At 35.6% G+C, this 23,448-nt stretch overlaps 1 protein-coding gene across 2 annotated transcripts in view; it reads left to right on the forward strand.

Moving 5' to 3' along the window:
* The first annotated feature begins 291 nt into the window (after nucleotides 1–291).
* gmds (GDP-mannose 4,6-dehydratase) overlaps nucleotides 292–23,448 on the forward strand; it is a 105,611-nt gene continuing 82,454 nt past the window's right edge. The window contains exons 1-5 of one of the 2 annotated variants that reach the window (XM_067418443.1): nucleotides 292–592; nucleotides 11,893–11,937; nucleotides 13,536–13,623; nucleotides 13,727–13,747; nucleotides 15,201–15,310. In XM_067418443.1, coding sequence (XP_067274544.1) covers nucleotides 497–592; nucleotides 11,893–11,937; nucleotides 13,536–13,623; nucleotides 13,727–13,747; nucleotides 15,201–15,310 — 360 coding nt within the window. In that variant the 5' untranslated portion in view covers nucleotides 292–496. The remainder of the gene's footprint in view (nucleotides 593–11,892; nucleotides 11,938–13,535; nucleotides 13,624–13,726; nucleotides 13,748–15,200; nucleotides 15,311–23,448) is intronic. The other variant, XM_067418444.1, reaches the window with a different exon arrangement.

Below are 23,448 nucleotides of genomic sequence, written 5' to 3' on the forward strand. Positions count from 1 at the left end.
GAATGCGGGACTCTGAGTGCGGGACTGTGGATGCAGGCTCCGAGTCTGCAGCTTCATAATGTTGGAGTGACCAGCCTGGGAAACCCGCAAAAACCCAGCAAAGCTGCTTTATCATTTTACATTTTTACTTAGGCTAATAAATGTGCTATTCATTTGACCGAATCATTGTTCGTCTGTCTGGATCTCACTGCATCATTTATTATTATTATAAAAGAGAAAGTAAAAAGTATTTTAATTCCTCCTAAACATCGAGTCCTTTAGGAGGCGCTGTGAAGCACACACACCCTAAGCCAATAGTATTATCTCATCTTTATTCTGTGGTGCGCACGTCACCAGTCTTCTGCTCTGTGATTGGTTGCTGAGCGCAGGTTCCTGATGTGTCGCTCAGGCTGCTGTAGTTTCGGATGTGTTTGCATCCGTGCCTGAAAGATAGACGACCTCGCAAAGTGGAACCAAACCTCATCGACTCCATCCAAAACCAGACCATATCCAGACAATGGCTCAATGTTCAGCAGCTTCGGCCAGTGGCGATGTGAACGGAGGCAGCAAGACGAAGAGAAAAGTGGCCATTATTACAGGCATAACCGGTCAGGTAACGTGAAATATTGTCTTTACACATGCGACGCGATGGTATATACAGGTAGTTCACCTGCAAATTACATCTGTCTTATTTACTCACCTGTATGCTGTTTCAAACGCGTAAAAGTGTCATTATTCGGTGGAAATCCAAATGAGATGTCAGGCAGAATGACATCCTCCTTAGTCAGTCATCCTTCAGTTTCATCAGAAGAAAAAAGAGATGAGAATAGTAACATGCGCTGTCAGTCTCTAACATATTGCCATTAGAATGAGTAAACGACGACAGACTTTATTAGACAGCTTTTTCCTAAACAAAAATACACTAACGGCAAGGCTAGACCTATAATTAGTACACTTGGTAACCATGGTAACTATAGTTTTCGCTAAAATAGCATAGTTGCTATAAATATTGTAATCTTTGTAAAATTGTAATACTTTAAACTTTTAACTGTCACCCTCCTTCTTGAGAAAAGACGTGAAAATGCACTATCCAAACTTAAAGGTGCAGTGTGTAATTTATGAGGATTTATTGAAAGAAATGCATTATATGTTTTTAGTGGTGTATAAAGACCTTACATACTGAACCGCTTTTATTACCTTTACCTATTACACTCACCGCGGGCCACCTTACAGTGAAGTCGCCATTTTGCGGCGTCATGTTTCTACATTGGCCTTAAACAGACATACTGCTCTACAGACGGCGTCAAAAACACATTTTACTCTAAAAATCGAAGCCATATAACCAAGTTGTGTTTTTAATTTGAAGTTGATATCTTGAAAATGTAAGCTCTTATGCGATTTGTTTAGGTGTTGTATCAAAAATAGCCACCGGGTGTCACACACATTCCATGCATTTTCATTTCTGTAATAAATTAATGAATTTCTGTCCTAATATCACTTCTATCACAAAAGATGGAGCCTTGAGACTCAGACCTTTCTGACGATATGTGCTTAGTAAAGATTAGAAAAGGTTTCGATTAGAAAGTTTTCGTAATATGAAACCTGACGCGCCCATTAGGGGGTAGGGATGTCACGAGAACCGATACTTCAGTATCAAGTCGGTATCATTTTAAGAGCCTGACGGTACTTATTTTTCAACAGTATCATAAGTACCGATGGTATTGAACATTTATGCACTATAGCATGTAGATTGAACCCAAACTTAATATCAGAGCAAATCAGTAATTTTAAAAGGATTTGGTTTTAGTTTTTTTTACCGTGGTATTGATTTTGGTATCGAGTATCGTGTACTTTTGGTGGTATCGGTGCTGACTACTAGATTTTTGGTATCATGACATCCCTACTAAGGCCTGCTAAAAGTATTAAAAGTACCGCTTTAATGGTAACGCAAAAGTCCAGTTTCAAAATGGTTTTCGTAAAAAGTCTGTAAGCCTTTGAATTACATCAGATTTATGACTATTACTAAAATATGTGATAAGAAAAGCGGGACGGTGACATTTAAGGGGTTAATATGAGCTCTCTTTAGGCTGTAGCTTCCTGGTTATTTTGTCTTAAAATAGTGACGTTTCTTGAGCACACGTGGACATGTCCTGACTCACTGCATGAAGACAATAACTGACAACTCAGCTTGCACGACTGCCAGCCTCTTGCACAACATTCGTTTTGTTTAACTGATGATTAATGTTTGACATTATCATTACTATGAAGATGATTACCATGCACATTGACTAAAAGCTGTAACTATACATGCGAGAAAGCACTGCCCCCTTCATGGTGACCTGAATTACACGCCCAACCTTTAGAAATATAGTACTGTGCACTCACCCAGTGGTTTTCTCTTTATATTAATTGTTACAGTAGGTGCATGCATTGTTTTGTGTACCTGTGTGCTATTCTAAATAAAACTAAATGTAAAAACCGTTTTAAGATAACCTTTTAGTAACCATACCATACAGTAATTAGTAGTGTATAGTATGTCTTTTGGGACACAAATAGGTTGCATGGCCTAAAGAGAAAGCACGTATGTCTATATAACGGGCCCCGTTCTGTCTGTAATGCTGGTGACGTTTCTTTCTGCTATATACTTGTTTGTGGCTGAAATGAAAATGTTTGTTTTGACAATTTGCATACGGTAGGCAACACTGACAGCTGACATGTCGTGTACAAAAAGGAGCGTCTTATTCAAGGCCTGTAATTGAAGGCTGTTGCTTATCTATCCCCACCCATGCCCTTTTCATTATGAATGAAACCGTTGGACTATGTAAAAGGTGAAATATGCAGCACATATTTGATCCCTAAAGCTTCACTGAAGATATAAGCAGGTAGTTGGTTTACTGATTACTTATTAACGATAGTTCTGAACAGGAAGTAGACAAAAGGGCATTACTAAAATATTATATTTTTAAATATTTGGATAGTTTATTTCCAAAACCGAAGAGAAATACAACACATTAAATTTTCTGTAATGGTACAAGGCACGTTAATATTTAATAAGGCAAGCAGCATTCATTTTATTATTGGTATTGGTAACAATTATTTCTTTATTTTTTAGTAAAAGACATTTGCTAACAAAAAAATCAAATGTTTTTTGTACCATGATTACAAAAAAATTAAAAATATTCTCCAGTCAGGATACAGAAGATCGCTTCTTTATATAAAGAAATTGTAGCTTTTGTAAATATGAAATATTAAATGTATAAGATTTCTGTATGCAGAACCTCTCCCATGAGACTTCATTAGATATTATTATGCATGTAAACTACACTCAAAGCGTTTCTATTTTCTGCTGAAGAAGCTTGAATCTGCCTTGCCTTCATTTGTCAGTTGTTGAGATGGTAAGACACATATATACACAGATCAGGCATAACATTATGATCACCTTCCTAATATTGTGTTGGTCTCCCTTTTGCTGCCAAAAAAGCATTGACCCGTTGTGGCATGGACTCTACCTTTTTATCAGAACCAGCATTAACTTCTTGAGCAGTTTGAGCTCCAGTAGCTCGTCTGTTTGATCGGACCACACGGCCCAGCCTTCGCTCCCCACGTGCATCAATAAGCCTTGGCCGCCCATGACCCTGTGGCCGGTTCTCCACTGTTCCTTCCTTGGAGCACTTTTGATAGATACTGACCACTGCAGACCGGGAACAGCCCACAAGAGCTGCAGTTTTGGGGATACTCTGACCCAGTCGTCTAGCCCAGTGGTTGTCAAACCTGTCCTGGGGACCCCGCACCACTGCATATTTTGTATGTCTCCCTCATCAGACACACCTAATTCAAGTCTTGCAGGTTCTGGGTGTGTTAGATGAGGGAGATATGCAAAATGTGCACTAGGAGGGGTCCTCAGGACAGGTTTGAAAACCATTGGTCTAGCCGTCACAATTTGGCCCTTGTCAAACTTGATCAAATCCTTACGCTTGCCCATTTTTCCTGCTTCTAACACATCAACTTTGAGGACAAAATTTTCACTTGCTGCCTAATATATCCCACCCACTAACAGGAGCCGTGATGAAGAGATCATCAGTGTTATTCACTTCATCGGTCATAAATAATGTTATGCCTGATGCGTGATCAGTGTATTTACACACACATACAGTATTTATATTAACCATAAATTATGGGTCAGGAAATTAGCAAGATATAAGCAAATGGAAGTTGAATGTGGAGTGATGAATTACACGAGTTGCATGATGATGGTCCAGAGCAGTGTCTGAGAAATATAACACATGCATCTCTACCACAGTCAATCATGGAGGAAGAGATACATCACTGTCAAAAGTCATTTAATGCTTTGGAGTTCAGGAGAATATTGCAGAATTGCTTGCTTTAGAGGAAAGATCATGTTATTTTACATGTTTTGCTTTGGCCAGATTCCCGATTTGAACCTTTAGTCAATATTGGCTCTCAGATTAAACTCAAAGGAACTGGGAGAACTGTTGAAGTCCTTAACACTGAGAGGAACAACACTGTAAAAAGCTGCCCGCAATCTGGGGAAGGCTATGTGCTTTATCAACACTATTTGTTTGACTATTGCTCATTTTTCGACTAGTGATTTGTGGTTTAAAATGCTTAAGACCATTAAAAGACTACTAAAAAATTTCGGGCCATTTTTGGCTTTGTTACACATTCAGCCGGGTTTGTGTTGTTGTTAGTGAGGCCAGAAAAATCATTTTACAAATAAATACATTAATTTAATTCAAGTCAATCACCTTAATTTATATAGTACTTTTTACAATGAATATTGTTTCAAAGCAGCTTCACTATGCAAACAGGAAAATAATGCAACAGAATTTAATAGAAAGTAATATAATCAAATATTTAGTGAAATTCAAATACAAAAATATTCACATATCAGATCAAAGTCTGACGTGGTTTCACGTGCCACGCAATTGTTATTTAGCTCTTTTGATTAACAGGAAAGACCAGCTTTTAGCGTTCAGAGTCCGCTTGGGTGCATGTGGTCAGGGAACTCTCGCATTACTCAAATGTTTGCAGTACGTGGTGTTTAATATTTAACATTGTTAATATTGGGTCTCACATTAAACTCAAACGAACTGGGAGAACAGGAACAACGCCGATGCTTCTTCCTATAAAAAGCTGTCTCGCAAGTTTGGGAACAACCGTATTTGTGCAGTTCTTGCTCATTTTTCGACCAGTGATATGTGATTTAAAATGGGACCATTAAAAGACCACTAAACATTTTTTTACATTTTTGGCTTTATATCACTTTGTTGCATATTCAGCCGGATTTGTGTTGTTAGTGAGGCCAGAAAACTAATTTTACACATAAATACATTCATTTAATTCACATATCAGGTGAAATCTGACGTGGTTTATTTGTCACTGTGTAGCATACGTGACATTATTGGTAAAAAAAAAAAAAACATTTCTTTTGCCATTTTTGTTATACTTTAGATCACTTTATTACACATTCAGCCTTATTTGTGTTGTTAGTGAGGTTAGTCCCATTTATTTATAAAAAACATTTTTTATTCACATATCAGATGCTACCCACACACTAAACAAAAGTGTTGTTTTTTGTTGGTTTAACTTAAAAAAATAAGTAACCTGGTTGCCTTAACATTTTGAGTTTATTGAAATTAAAAATTTAAGTTGATACAATGAAGAAAATTTGTTTAATAATTAGAAACTCAAAATATTATTGTATCTGAACCACATAAAAAATGTGATAAATCATGAAAATAGCACTATTTGCCTGCGTCATCATAAATAAAACACACACGATTACCCAATATGCTTACAAAATCGTTTAATAATATTTTAATAAAGGTTGTCGAATCTCAAAAAATGTTCATTGTAATAACTCAAATTTTTAATTTCAATGAACTCCAGGCAACCAGGTAACTTTTTTTCTAAATAATTTTTTACAGTGCAGAAATCTGGTGTGGTTTATTTGTCATTGCGTGGCATATGTGACAATGTAAATGTAGCTCTTTTGATTAACAGGAAAGACCAGCTTTTACCTTTCAGAGCTCTCGTGGGTGCATGTGTTCGGGGAAATCTGGCATAACTTGAATGTTAGCAGTACGTGGTGTTTAACATTTAACTTTGGCACACTGAAGCAGGAAGTTCCTGGTTCGTCTCATAACAAAAGCTTTAACTTGTGCAACTTGTGAAAATGAAGTGAACAGTCAGGATGTGCTTTGCTTGATGAACAGCAGAGGGCGGTCGAATGACACAAACCGTCCAGACTCTCGCCTGTTCTTTGCTGGTGCGTTCTGGAGTTTAGAAAAAATACTATTGATAGTGTTTAGTTCACATCACAGGACTTGAGGGACTTGAGTCATAGTTTTGGATAGCTGCATTTCATAGTGCATTGTAAATCTGGCACAGTTTTAGTGTATATTGCTATTTTAAATGCTTTTAGCATGTCATGTTTGCAAATGTTTTTGCCAGGTTACACAAAAATAGTCCTAATCTTATCTAAAAGCTTGATGACTTGAGCAACATTACAACAGTGTGGAAAATAAAATAAGCCTAAAATGTTAAATAATTAGCCTAATTAGGGATAGATAAGATACAGTTCCATTTTCAAACATTAAATATGATTATTATACAGAATATTTACAGAAAAATGGTAATTATAAACTGTTCAAAAAAATGTTGGTTTAACTTAAAGTAACCTGGTTGCCTTAAAATTTTGAGTTTATTGAAATAAAAAAATTGAGTTGATACAATGAAGGAAATTGGTTTATTAAATAGAAACTCAAAATATTATTATCTGAACCACATAAAAATGTGATAAATCATGAAAATTTGGCATGTTTCACTGCGTCATCACAAATAAAACACACACAATTACCCAATATGCTACAAAATCTTTTCTTTTAATAATGTTTTAATAAAGGTTGTCGATTCTCAAAAATGTTCATTGTATTAACCAAATTTTTTAATTTCAATGAACTCAAAATTTTAAGGCAACCAGGTCACTTATTACAGTGTTGTAGAGTTTAATTTATATCGATTTGATTTAATTGAAAATTTCTGGTTTTGTAAAGTCACTTTTGTTATAATATAAAACCGTTTTCAACTGTTTGCTATTTGTAATGATTAATATATACACAATTTTTATAGTGTGGTTTATTAAAACCAGTTGGGGTAAGCTTGGCTCACAAACATCATAATAACTATTATTTATAATAATCCCACAACAGTTTAAAAACATAAAAACACTTTTTATTTATTTATTAATAGACAATAAAAAGTGAGATTTCAATGATATTTTGACCATTAAACTTGGAAATGTCCTGGGTTTCCACTTCAGAAATCTGCTCACCTGACTTTTGAAGTAACGGTCAAAACGGTTTTGACTATACAACGAACAAAGTTTTTGATATTTAATAACTAAATTGTTAACAGGAGATGTTTCCAGTTTATAGGCCTACATCATATATCAGTTTATACCTTTCTAAAAATGATTTGGTGTCACTAGACAAGCCCAACTGGACGCGGTTTGCCATAATCGAAATGAATAGTGAAACTTTAGTTTTGTGTCTTTTTGAAATGCGCACTTAATTATATTGAAATGTTTGCGCCCACTTGTGGTTCATAAGGGAACAGAGAGACATTTGTTAGGGATTGTGCTTTGATGCGGTGAAGAGAGAGACTGTTTTACTGTGGGCATGTGCGGACTTATACTTATATGGACTTATAATAACGGACTTATTTTCACAACACCGTACACAATAAAAAATTAGACGTCACCGACAGAGGCCGACTGCTTTGTTTTTTTTTGTTTTGGTTTGGTTATTTGATTAGCTTTCATTCTTTCCCTTGCCATTCTGGTTTTCTCAGAATAAATGCCATTAACAATTAGCCTGTCTCATGCAGAGGTCTAAAACAACATAAAGTTTTATCTGACTCTACTACAATTACTTAATAACAAACACTCGTGTTTAAAACCGAAGCCGACGTGTCTCGATCGCCAAAGACAAACTAAACAATAATATTACACACCAAATAATTGTTTCTCAAAGAGAATCAATCACGATGATTTCATTTCAAGTGTTTGTGTTTTAAATAAGTTTGGTTCTAGGTAGTTATTTGCTATAAAACGCGGGGTGTGACGTCATGATTGACAGCTGAGATCGACGTCTTCTCTGAGTGAAGTTGTCACCGAGGCACTGACAGACTTTTTTCAGGGTTTTCGGGAGGAGATTGGAGCTTTAGCTTTACTTTCTACATTTCCATAACTGTTTATTTCACACCAACATAATGAATTGTTCTGCGTCTGCGAGAGTGTGGGCGAGGGTTTGATATCGCGGCTCTACTTCCTGCTCTCTACTGTCTGTCCCAAATCTGCACAAGATGACAGTGCCATATGCGGACGTTGGCGGCTTCACTTTCCTTTAGTGGAAGGTAGTGAATATGTCGTCCATATTTTTTTACGGCCTATGCTTAAATATGGGAGAAAGTATGCAGAATAAGCCCCGCCTTCTAAATAAAAGAGCCAATCGTTGATGATTAAAGTCATCGTGTCACTGCAGAAGTTAGAAGCTCTGAAACCATAGAAACAGTGTTTAGGATTTGTCCAGGCTGAAAAGGGCAGTTTTTTGTCATGATTTGAGCGTTTATCAACCAAATTTATGAGGCAGTTGTTGTCAGATTTCATTGGTGATTTCAAACATGAAATTTAACTGTGGGCTTGGCGAACAGTTTTGTTGAATTTGATGTTTTCCCATTCAAGAGATGGAGCTGCATTTGCACATGTCCGAGGGGCGTTTCAAAGATGGCCGCCGATTGAAATGACGAGGCTTAAACTTGAGAAGAGCGGCATTATCACACACACACACACACACACACACACACACACACACACACACACACACATACACACACACACACACACACACACACACAAATTCTGCTTAAAATAAGCTTAAAATGCGAAATAACAACGCATAAACATAACCTGCAGTGGGGCGGCAGTGGCTCAGTGGTTCATGTAGGTTGTCTACAAACCGAAAGGTTGGTGGTTCAATCCCCGGTTCCGCCTGACCAAGTGTCGAAGTGTCCATGAGCAAGACACCTAACCCCAGCTGCTCCCGACGAGCTGGATGGCGCCTTACATGGTTGACATCGCCGTCGGTGTATGAATGGGTGAATGTGAGGCAAAATGTAAAGCGCTTTGGATAAAAGCGCTATATAAATGCAGTCCATTTACCATAACCGAAAATGTTTTTAAAAAAGTTGTAATTTCTTTATACAGTTAGCCTTGTGAAAATAAAATGTTTGTTAAATCAGATTAATGTTGTTTCACATTTGTAATGTGTTTTTTTGTTATAATATTGTTTTGAACTGCTAGCTATTTATTTGTTTAATGGTTTTCATTGTGATTTTTTTTTTAAACAAAAAACCTAATAATCAAACTACATAATAATAATTAATATTAATAATAATATGGGGAACCCACAATAGTAATACAACAAAAAACATTCAAAAATGCATTGTCCCTTGTATTGTTTTTTAATTAATATATAATAATAAATGAGATTTCAGTGATATTTTGACCACTCAAATAGGAAATGTCCTCAGTTTCCATGTCAGAAATCTGGTTATCTTAGTAAAAAGTGATTGCAATGGAAAGTTATTCCAAATTTGCCTGCCAGCGTTTCTGAGATGTTTTTGCACATGTGGTTTGACTTAAAACAAGAGATTATTAAGCATTAAAAAGTAGTTTTATGTTTACAATTCATAACACACTGAGATGGTCAAACTTAAGGTAGGCAGTGTGTGTGTGTGTACGCACAGACTGGTTGGAATGTCGTGTCCGTCTAGGTTTCCTGTCTATGAACGTAATCTGCGGGAAACAGGCAACGTTTCCCAACAGTCTCAGTGTGACGATAAGCTGCTTTTCTATCAGGGTTATGAGTCCGCGCTGCAGTTGGCACTGCTTGTGTCTCTCTCACACACACACACACACACACACACACACACACACACACACACACACACACACACACACACACACACACACACACACACACACACACACACACACACACACACACACACACACACACACACACATGTTTTTTTTGTGAAATGTGGGGACATTCCATACACTCTAAAAAATGCTGGGTGGTTTTAACCCAATGTTTGGTCAAATATGGACTAACCCAGCAATTGGGTTGTTTTAATCCTGCGGTTGGGTAAAATATTTGCTTAAGACAACCCAATCACTGGGTTAAAACAACCCAACTGCTGGGTTTCTTATTTGACCCAACATTGGGTTATTTTTTACTCAGAATTTTTTAGAGTGTAGGCGTAATGGTTTTTTATACTGTACAAACCATAATTTCTATCCCCTTACACTGCCCCTATAAACCTACCCATCACACACACACACACACACACACTGCCCCAAAACCTACCCATCACACACACACACACACACACACACACACACACACACACACACACACACACACACACACACACACACACACACACCGCCCCTGCCCCCAAACCTACCCATCACACACACACACACACACACACACACACACACACACACACACACACACACACACACACCGCCCCTGCCCCCAAAACTACCCATCACACACACACACACACTCACACACACTCACACACACACTGCCTCTGCCCCCAAACCTACCCATCACAGGAAACATTCTGCATTTTTACTTTCTCAAAAACTCATCCAGTGATTTATAGCATTTTGAAAAGTGAGCACATGGGTAATGTCCTCATATTTCACCCTCTCCTTGTAATACCTGTCATACCCATGTCATTATACACATTTGTGTACTCATATTTCACCAAAACATGCCCACACACACACACGCACCGAGAGCCTCAGCGGACATTGGACGTTTAGTTGCGTATGCAAATGGCCAGTGAACGAACGGTGTGAAAAGGAAACGGAAATGTATCTTTAAGCACATCTTTTCCTTTGCAGACATATGTACTTTATATACAGGGCAGGCACACTCATGGCTGTTAGAGCTTCTCATTTTTTCCCAAAGGTCTTTGGGACTCTGCCTATATCACCCCAGCAGGAAGTAGGGGGCGGAATGCCATGGCCGGGGCGGAATGTTCCAAAGTTCTAGAATGTGCGGTCGGGAAGTATGAGAGGGGAAAAAGGGAGAACGAGAATAAGAATGAAAGAGAGGCCTCAAAAGTTGTTTGTTTTAGGTTAAAACGTGGCTTTAGGGTACGGCCGTGTCAACTTTTGACAGTCAGGTGGATTCAGCGGCTTAACCTGAGCTGTTAGACTGGTACTGACTGACATGATGGCCTGGTTTGCTTGATTAATACTCTTTTGTCTGTGTGTGTGTGATGCACACAGACGCTTTAGTAGGCTTGTGTTACACTGGCTTATGCTGTGTGATGCAGATCGTAGGCACTCCTTACTTATTTGTTAGCCGTCTTGCCAACTGTTTTCCTTGCATTCTTTGCAGACTGTATAAAGTTTGAGTTAGTTAAAGGGATAGTTCACCCAGTAATGAGAGTTTTCTCATTATTTGCTCGTCCCAATGTTGATCCAGACGTGAATGACGTTCGTTTTTGTTTTGGAACACAAAAGGAGATATTTAGTAAAATGTCTCTTTGTCCCTAAAATGGGGCGAGAACAGCTGTTTCACAGAAGACTGATAGTCTTGAACAACATAAGGGTGAGTCTCGACGTGAGCGCATACGTGTGCGAAAATGTGTATTTGTATAATGTAGGCGTGTGTTCGCTGTGGTCTGGCTTATGAAATTCAGAAAGAAATGGTCATTGTGTTGCGTACTCTCTTGGGTAATGCTTGCCGTAAATGTGTGTGTGTGTTTCTCAAAACCCAAAATAATTCTCCCTCTATGTGGTTTCAGGATGGATCCTACCTGGCTGAGTTTCTGCTGGCGAAAGGTTATGAGGTGGGTGAGCCAATGTAACCCTGAAAGACATCTTACCAACTCGTCAGAAGCCATTTCCCACATTGATCTGATGCAAATCTGCCTCACTGCCTGTTAATATTCAAAAAGAAGTCATGTTTTCCCAAAATTTAGATGAACTGCATCTCATTTAAAGTTAATCTGTACATTTTCCTATAATTTTTTAGTGCTGTCAATGTTTTTCAGTTTAAAACGTTAACATGATTGAACGCAATTAAAGAGCAGCACCCTGTTTTCTGTCATCCTTTGGCTAGCGTTACATTATATGATCACGCTTTTATTCATGCAAATGCTATTAAACCATTCAAGCGCCACAAGACAGAAGAGAGGCTGTATGTGAATGTCCTCACTATGACACACACACACACAGCACTCAGAAAGATACGCGCCTGAATCGAGCTGTATTTTGCGCCTGAACGAACAATAACACACACAATTATGCAAAAATTATCTTATCCAGTATCCTTATGAGAGCGGTCTAAATGAGTTAAAGTCTTAAATGAACTTAAAAAGTTGTGAGAAATTGAGAAACGTAAGATCTGTAATGTGATTCGCGGCAGGTCTTAAAGTGACAGCAGCTGCTAATGCTGTCATTTATGTTAATCAAAGAACAAAAATAACAGAGAATATCACTCACTGCTCTCCACTGAAGGACTTTTGTAGCTTTATTAAGGATTCATCTATATTTAATTAATATTAATTTATGCAGTGCAGAATGTTTGATAACTTTATTCCATTTCTGTCATGTAAATATGACATTTATTATGGGTAAGGGATTGTTTTAAGTTCACTTAAATTAAGTTATTTGAAGCCTAATAAATGTAAAAAAAAAAAAATATATATATATGTAGCATTAAGTTACACACAATTAGCGACTTCAGTTTTAGTATTAGTATCAGTGATACTGGCCTTCATTCATAAAAACATGCCATTACAACAAACATTTACAATATACTGTCTTTAAGATTTTTCTACATTAATTACCAGATTAACTGTGAAATTATTGCATTATAAAATATATTTAAAAAAATTGTGAGTAATCTAGTTTTTTTTTATTGATTGACAGCACAATTTTTTTCCTCATTAAACATGTTTTACAAATAAAAAAATGCACTACTGTTCAAAGATTTGAGGTCAGTAACAGAAATATATATATATAATTATAAAATATATATTTTTTAAAATGGTTATTAATTAAAGATTTTTTTTTTATTAATCTAGTTTAAAAAAATAATCGATTGACAGCACTAATTTTTTCCTCATAAACGTGTTTTACAAATAAAGAAATGCACTACTGTTCAAAGATTTGAGGTCAGTAACAGATTCTCAGGCATTCTCATTTTTCCAGAATACTTTGATTAATAAAAAGTTCAAAAGAACAGCTTTTATTAGCAATATAAATCTTGTATAACATCACTTTTGATTAATTTAATGTGCTCTTGTTGAATTAAAGTATTAATTAATTAATTTTTATTTATTTTAATGACCTGAAAACTTGAACGACAGTGTCTGTACGATCTATTTAAAATCATGTACTCTTTGATGAGATTAAGACTTGGACATGTTGGTGTTTTGGACAGGTTCATGGTGTCCTCCGCAGGTCCAGCTCTTTTAACACGGGCCGGATCGAACACCTCTATCATAACCCTCAAACACACACAGAAGGAAGTGAGTTTCACATCCACGCACCTGGCTATAATAAAAATCCTCTTTATTTTTTTATTTCATCAAAATGCATAAATGTCTTCTAACCTGTGTAAAATATCACTAGGTATTGGATCCCCTAAGTGTAGTAAGTCATTCAGTATTTTTAATTTTATTTTTTACAAGGCATTTCCCCTTCATGGTTTCAATCTAAATGTTCTTAAGCACTATTTGGATGGCAATTATTTATTTTGGGCAACGTCTGAGGAAAAAATACATTGGCACAGGACCTCCATGGTCAAAATCATGCAGTCAATCTCAAAGAAGTTTTTATTATTCATACAGGGAATGATACTTACACAATTCAGCTAAATATGGTTGTCAGTCTTCTTTTAAGAGCTTTATCCCAATCTGCACAAACAAGAGTGGGAGTGACTGGCAACAGTTTTCTCACTCCCCAAAATTATGGCGGTTTACAAAAAAAGCCAGACAATGCTAGTGTCCATTGAAGACAGAACGCATTACCTACTTACAACCACAAAGGCCAAAACATTCACAGCTTTAACGGCTGTATTACATACAATAAAGATAATTTAGAGAATTTATGCATGCATTTGTGTGCATGGCCATTGTTCATTTTAGATTTCTTAAAGGGACAGTTCACCCAAAAATGAAAATGATCCCATGATTTACTCTCCCTCAAAGCATCCATAGGTGTATGACATTCTTCTTTCAGATTAATACAATCAGAGTAATATTAAAAAATGTCCCGGCTCTTCCAAGCTTTATAATGGCAGCCCAAAATTTGAAGCTCAAAAAAGGCATCCATCCATTATAAAAGTAATCCACAGATTACTTTTATAGTAATCCAGATCGTCTTCCATATTCCTTATTCAAAGTGTAACTCCTCTTACAAACTTTACAAAGTTTTAAATATGGATATTTTTATTTCACAAACGCATCAATTCACTTCATAAGGCCTTTCCTAACCCCCGGAGCCGTGTGGAGCACTTTTATAAAGAATAGGTGCACTTTTTTGGGGCTTCAAATTTTGGGCTGCCATTATAAAGCTTGGATTAGCCAGGACTTTTATTAATATAACTGTAATTGTATTCGTCTGAAAGAAGAAAGTCATACACACCTAGAATGATTTGAGGGTGAGTAAATGTGGGTGGGTGATGGGGCAAGAACATTAAAATATGATTCAAATGGTAATAAAGTCACTGACTAGTCCCTATGCAAAACGATTGCCATCTAAATAGATCTTAAGTCTGTATCTGGTTTTGAAAGGAAAAAAAAGCATAATTAAGTAGAATAATATTAAAAGTTTTGCGTGAAAATCCAGAGACAGACTTTTATTTCCCTCCAGTATATCCGGTGATGGGCCGCTATATATTAATTTTTTGGCAAATAATTTAATGAACATTTTATGTTGTGATCTCTCTGTATTGGGCCTTGTAGTTTTCTCTTAGGTGACCGTCTTTAAACTTGAGGAGATGTGGAGGATAAACCGCTTTCTAAACCTTTTTTCAGTTGGCAGTAAAGCTATATCAGATTGCTTTATGTAAAATTAAAACAATATTTTGTTCTGTCCATCATAGACATGAAGTTGCACTATGGAGATTTGACTGACAGCACGTGCCTTGTGAAGATTATCAATGAAGTCAAACCCACAGAAATATACAACCTGGGAGCGCAGAGTCACGTCAAGGTACAACACCCTCGTTCTCGCTGTATTTCTCGATCACACAGATCCTCTTTGTCTGGTGACTGAATGGACGGACACACACACACACACACACACACACACACACACACACACACACATGCAAACCGTTTCATAATGACATTGGTTTCTTTCTCAGTGTCTGTGAGGTGAACAAATGACCCCATCCAAGTAATACTTTGGAAAAGGAAAAAGTTTTAACCAAATACAGAAGACTTTCTTTCACTCGCTGTTCTTTTACCCACACCCCTAATGTCTAGTCATCTGGGATGAGGTCAGGGGGATGTTAGTCAGAGTTGGCCATCAGATGTTGTGTGTGTGAACTTCTGTGTGGGTGCTCCACAGGGTAATTTATGGGAAACAAGCTCAACCGGCAGTTAAAGTGAGGCAGAGGAGGGGAGAGAGAAAGATGACTGAATAAGAAGATCAAAAGCAGAATGAGACAAGACAATGTGGAGGGATATGAATGAGATATTAATATTGACATGAGATGCTCTGATGTTCAGCCACCGAGAAAAACAATTAGAAGAGTTCAACTGGTTATGTTTTTGCTGTAGCCTAATATGTTTCAACCAGACTTCAGAAGAAAACTGAAATACTATATAAAAACGGGTTCTTTGCAATAATCATACTGATTCACCCTCTTCTGCAGAAAAAAGAAAGTAATGTGGTTTTAATGACTCTTAATTTTGGATAAACTATTCCCTGGAAGGCATAAAAACGTCTTTTCCAAGTCACCTTTTTTTATATAGGGGTTTTTACAATACTGATTGTTTCAAAGCCTCTTTACAGCGATAACAGGAAAGTAATGCAACAAAGTTTGCTTTGGCTGTACAGAAGTAGCAGTGTCATTGCCCACAGTTCACCCAAAAATGAAAATTAGCCTATGATTTACTCACCCTCAGGTCATCCTAGCTGTATTTGACATTCTTGTTTCAGACAAATAAAATCAGAGTTATATTAAATATGTCCTGGCTCGTCCAAGCTTTATAATGGCAGTGATTTGTTGGGTCATTTTTGAAGTCCATAAAAGTACATCTATCATCATAAAAAGTAAATCTGTCATCAAGAAAGGGCGTCTATCCATCATAAAAGTACATGTATCATCATAAAAGGGCATCTATCCATCACAAAAGTGCATCTATCCATCATAAAAGTGCATCTATCCATCATAAAAGTGCATCTATCCATCATAAAAGTGCATCTATCCATCATAAAAGGGCATCTATCCATCACAAAAGTGCATCTATCCATCATAAAAGTGCATCTATCCATCATAAAAGTACATATATCATCATAAAAGGGCATCTATCCATCACAAAAGTGCATCTATCCATCATAAAAGTGCATCTATCCATCATAAAAGTGCATCTATCCATCATAAAAGTGCATCTATCCATCATTAAAGTGCATCTATCCATCATAAAAGTGCATCTATCATCATAAAAGTGCATCTATCCATCATAAAAGTGCATCTATCCATCATTAAAGTGCATCTATCCATCATAAAAGTACATGTATCATCATTAAAGTGCATCTATCCATCATTAAAGTGCATCTATCCATCATAAAAGTGCATCTATCCATCATAAAAGTGCATCTATCCATCATAAAAGTGCATTTATCCATCATAAAAGTGCATCTATCCATCATAAAAGAGCATCTATCCATCATAAAAGTGCATCTATCCATCATAAAAGAGCATCTATCCATCATTAAAGTGCATCTATCCATCATAAAAGTGCATCTATCCATCATAAAAGTGCATCTATCCATCATAAAAGTGCATCTATCCATCATAAAAGTGCATCTATCCATCATAAAAGTGCATCTATCCATCATTAAAGTGCATCTATCCATCATAAAAGTGCATCTATCCATCATAAAAGTGCATCTATCATCATAAAAGTGCATCTATCCATCATAAAAGTGCATCTATCCATCATAAAAGTGCATCTATCCATCATAAAAGAGCATCTATCCATCATAAAAGTGCATCTATCCATCATTAAAGTGCATCTATCCATCATAAAAGGGCATCTATCCATCATAAAAGTACATCTATCCATCATTAAAGTGCATCTATCCATCATAAAAGTGCATCTATCCATCATAAAAGTGCATTTATCCATCATAAAAGTGCATCTATCCATCATTAAAGTGCATCTATCCATCATTAAAGTGCATCTATCCATCATTAAAGTGCATCTATCCATCATAAAAGTGCATCTATCCATCATTAAAGTGCATTTATCCATCATAAAAGTGCATCTTTCCATCATTAAAGTGCATCTATCCATCATAAAAGTGCATCTATCCATCATAAAAGTGCATCTATCCATCATAAAAGAGCATCTATCCATCATAAAAGTGCATCTATCCATCATTAAAGTGCATCTATCCATCATAAAAGGGCATCTATCCATCATAAAAGTACATCTATCCATCATTAAAGTGCATCTATCCATCATAAAAGTGCATCTATCCATCATAAAAGGGCATCTATCCATCATAAAAGTACATCTATCCATCATTAAAGTGCATCTATCCATCATAAAAGTGCATCTATCCATCATAAAAGTGCATTTATCCATCATAAAAGTGCATCTATCCATCATTAAAGTGCATCTATCCATCATTAAAGTGCATCTATCCATCATAAAAGTGCATCTATCCATCATAAAAGTGCATCTATCCATCATAAAAGTGCATCTATCCATCATAAAAGTGCATCTATCCATCATAAAAGTGCATCTATCCATCATAAAAGAGCATCTATCCATCATAAAAGTGCATCTATCCATCATAAAAGTGCATCTATCCATCATTAAAGTGCATCTATCCATCATAAAAGTGCATCTATCCATCATAAAAGTGCATCTATCCATCATAAAAGAGCATCTATCCATCATAAAAGTGCATCTATCCATCATTAAAGTGCATCTATCCATCATAAAAGGGCATCTATCCATCATAAAAGTACATCTATCCATCATTAAAGTGCATCTATCCATCATAAAAGTGCATCTATCCATCATAAAAGTGCATCTATCCATCATAAAAGTGCATTTATCCATCATAAAAGTGCATCTATCCATCATTAAAGTGCATCTATCCATCATTAAAGTGCATCTATCCATCATTAAAGTGCATCTATCCATCATTAAAGTGCATCTATCCATCATAAAAGTGCATCTATCCATCATAAAAGTGCATCTATCCATCATTAAAGTGCATCTATCCATCATAAAAGTGCATCTATCCATCATAAAAGGGCATCTATCCATCATAAAAGTACATCTATCCATCATTAAAGTGCATCTATCCATCATAAAAGTGCATCTATCCATCATAAAAGTGCATTTATCCATCATAAAAGTGCATCTATCCATCATTAAAGTGCATCTATCCATCATTAAAGTGCATCTATCCATCATTAAAGTGCATCTATCCATCATAAAAGTGCATCTATCCATCATTAAAGTGCATCTATCCATCATATAACTGCTCCATGTGGCTCCGGGGGTTAAAAACAGCCTTCTGAAGCGAAGTGGCATGTTTGTGTAAGAAAAATATCCATATTTAAAACTTTATAAAGTAAAATAGCTATCTTCCGGCGGTCAGCGGTACGCAAGCCGACTTGTGCTAAAAGAGTGACCCCTGACGCATTGCTACCTTTGACCCCTCTTGTGGATAGGGCTGGGCAACAAACTCAAGCCCCTCTTCTCTTATATCGAAATCCTCTGCCATTTCTCTTAAAAAAATTATCGTTTTAGACTCTAATTCATGACCGGTGTTTTGTTTTCCCCTATCCTCTGCACTTCAGCGTTCGTCATTACGCATCAAGGGTTAACCTTTCGCCGTAAGTCGACTTGCGTACCGCTGACCACCAGAAGCTAGTTATTTTACTTGATAAAGTTTTAAATATGTTTTTTTTTGTGTTGTTTTTTACACAAACATTCCACTTCACGTCAGAAGTCTGTTATTAAACCCCCAGAGCCGTGTGGAGCAGTTATATGATGGATAGATGCACTTTTATGGAACTAGTCATTATCACTATAAAGCTATTTTAATGTAACTCTGATTTTCTTCGTCTGAAAGAAGAATGTCATATACACATGACTTGAGGGTGAGTATATGATGGGCTAATATGCATTTTTTTGGGTGAACGATCCCTTTAAAAACACCACGTTGACATATAAGCAACATGAATAAATGCTACTGTTTTATTATTTTGTTCTATAATTCAAAGACGTTCATACGTTACATATATATATATATATATATATATATATATATATATATATATATATATATATATATATATATATATATGGCTTAACTGTTGAAGTACTTTTCAGAGCCACTGTTTGTCTAAAATGATTCATGAGCCTTAATGGTTGGTTTGTCGGGATGGAAAGATCCAGACAGCACCTGCAGGCTCACACTGAACGCTTCCAGTCAAATACAGCAGCTGCCGTAATATGGAACTAAATAATTCAGATGGAAACTGACTGGCCAACAGACAGGCATCCATTCTTATAATTAGGAGGTTTTCTGGATGTCCCATCAGGAGGTGACAGATAACAGCAGGATGCTCACTGTCACAATAGAGCTTTAGTACAGCTGTGGCTCTTCAACAAAGAGAGTCAGAAGTACAGTAAGCTCAGACATAAGACTGAGGCAGAGCACTTCATATTTAAAGATCGCTGTCATACTGCAACAACCGCAATCAGGATTGCTATGTGGAAAAATAAACAAGCTTGATTTAATTATACCATCAGTTTAGGCTTGTTAACTTGTAAATGTGTGCGCTAGCTGGGAATGTTCATTAAAGATGGGCGTTTCAATCAGTGCCCGCTGTAATGGAGTGGTAGATCGCTGCTACTCCGTGATTGTAGTTTACATTTTTTACTCGCCGCACTTTGTTTGGATATGGCGAAGAGAGTGGCAGAGAAAACACATACACACACATGCTCGGTTTCCAGTTGTTACACACAGGGGTCAGCAAAGTGCTGTTTTGTTTGAGGGTACCGCTTGGCGGTTTTTGTAGGTTATTCGGTTATTCTTACAGGAATGTTTCAAGAAGAAAGTGATGTGCTTTTTTTCCCCCTCCTTCCACATTCTCTCTTTGTCTGTGAGCATTTACAGTCCTGTTTGAGTTAGTCAGGATATAAGACAGAACGACAACAAGCGTAAAACTGGAATGAGCTGCGTTCAGCTCTGTTACACTGAAAAATGTTTGCTCTCGGTTAATATGACTGATTGTCAGAATGAGATATATATATATAGCTCATTTCGACAATCAGTCACTACATTTTAAGTTGATGTGGTTACACATTACTACACGTACTTACTATAGTAATAACAGTATCAGAAGTAACTTACCCTAAACCTAACTCCGTAATAAGTACATGCAGTTCATTAATTTATATTACTCAGTACTTATTTCAGTTAGTACAATGTAACTACATCACCTTAAATTAAAGTGTATCCTTTCTCTTTTAATAATTTATGTAGAAACAATATTATTTTTTACATTTGTTAAATAGGTTTTTTTTTTAAAGAAAATATATGGCATTCAATCAAATTATATTTATATACACACAGTGTACAGTACAAACATACACAGTGTATATAAAATTATGTGGCAAGTGAAAGTTATTGTGTTAATTTCATTATTGAAATTAATAAATTTTCATTATCATTATTACTATGATTACTATCAATTACTAAATGTGGAGTCAGTAAAAACATATTTTATAAAATACTTTTATTCAGCAAGGACACATTAAATTGATCAACCGCACAAAAAAAATATTTATATACATATTTTATTATTTATTTAATACTTTTGAACTTTATATTCATCAAACAATTCGGAAAAAATATTGAGCAGCTTAAAGGTTTGCAACATTAATAATAATAACAACACATTTTTCATGAGTAATAAATCAGCACAATTTCTGAAGGATCATTTGACAATGAAGACTGGAGTACTGATGCAGAAAAATTGCATTTTAACATTAAAATATAAATCTAGTCCTGTCAAATGATTAATCGAGATTAATCGCATCCAAAATAAAAGTTTGTGTTTAGGCAAGGAAAGTTTATTTGTATAGCACATTTCATACCCAATGGCAATTCAAAGTTCTTTACATAGAAATTAATTAAATTAGTGGTAACATGCATGAGAAAAAAAAGTATACCATGTGTACGAATTAAAAATTAAAAACAAGCATGGGCGTAGATTACGCACTTTTAATAAAATGTATTTTCGTCCCCCGCGCTGTTACTGGTCTCACCGATCCTAGTCGACCCGCTCCGAGCAGGATTCGAACCGGCGTTCCCGGCGGGCAAGTAAACAGGGACGCTAAAGACAGCTTTCTCTAAACTCGGTTGATAGCGCGCCTCTTAAAGTCACGGCGGGCAAGTGTATTTACATGGAAACTTAAAGCTGAATTTATCATTATTATTCTAGACTTCAATGTCACATGATTCTTCACTAATCATTCAGATATAAGGATTTTATAATCAAGAAACATTAATAACTATTATCAAAAAAATGTTGAAAACAGTTGTGCTGCTTAAAAATGTTGTGGAAACCATGATAGGCCTACATTTTATTTTTCAGGATTCTTTGATGAATAGAAAGTTCAATGGACAGCAATTTTTTGCATTTATTAAATAAATTATCTTTTGTAATATTAAAAATATCATTTGTGATCAATTTAATGCATGTCTGATAAATAAGGAGAAAAATATTATAGCTATTAGTGGTTATTGATCAGAAGTGTATTTGATATCTTACCGAAATAAAAGCAAGAGATGCAATAAATTATATCGGTCAAAAAATGGTATATATATATATATATATATATATATATATATATATATATACATATATATATATATATATATATATATATATATATATATATATATATATATATATATATATATATATATATATATATATATATATATATATATATATATATATATATATATATATATAAAATAAAATAAAATGGTCAGATCCACAATAGTGTTCTGAAATAAAAATAAAACATCCTTCATTTTACGGCCTACATAACGTTTACATATTATAGTTGAGTGTGTGTGTGTGTGTAAATATATATATATACATATATATATATATATACATATATATATATATATATACACACAATATATATATATACACACACACACACGCTTGTATATATTTAAGAAATAATATTTTTTCATAAAATATTTATATATAATATTAATTATTTAAATGTATATACAGTTTATACATGCAAAATATTTCTTAAATATATACATGAATGTTTGTGTATTTAAATATACACAATTATTATACACAGTACACATTTATGTAAAAAAATATATATGTTTTGGGTGTGATTAATCATTTGACAGCCCTAAATATTAATATTTTTACTGTATTTTTTGATCAAATAAATGCAGCCCTGATTAGCACAAGTGGTTTATTTTAGAAATAGTTTTGAACAGTGGTGTATGTCTCTTTAAACGGAGAAGCACTAATGATCCGGTGTATAAAATTACATTGTGTTTGTGTCTGAATAATAGCCCATAATAATAATATAAAATCTATCAAATCTAATAATTAATGTATCATATTAAAATGGAAAACCTGCAGGGCAGCACCTGTTAGACATGAAATATGAGGTGATAAGAATAAAACAACGCTGAATTATTCAGGTGGGATACACCAGCTCCAGGAGCTCTGTGTGCTCAAACACAATGAGGGATAAAGGCCTTTATTTACATGTGAATGCAGACACTTCTGACTGTCATGCCGGGATGTTGTGTTCATCATGACAGTTAAAGAAAAGCTGTAACCCATAATGTCGACTCAACGTCAGTGTGCGGCCACAGCTGTACTACATTTTTGATGTTTGTACAAGTTTAAACCTTGCGGTTATTATCAAATAACCACAAATTGTGCTGCCTTGTGGGATCACAAAGTACAATTAGTCACTTTCGACCACATCAAACTTTTTTGGAGTGGCACTTTTTTTTTGGTTGAGATTGTGAGGCAAGGAAAACACGCGCACACACAAACACACCCACACACACACGTTTGTTTTTGTGAA

This window comes from Pseudorasbora parva, chromosome 15, assembly GCF_024679245.1.
Source record: "Pseudorasbora parva isolate DD20220531a chromosome 15, ASM2467924v1, whole genome shotgun sequence".
Classification (NCBI taxonomy): Eukaryota; Metazoa; Chordata; class Actinopteri; order Cypriniformes; family Gobionidae; genus Pseudorasbora; species Pseudorasbora parva.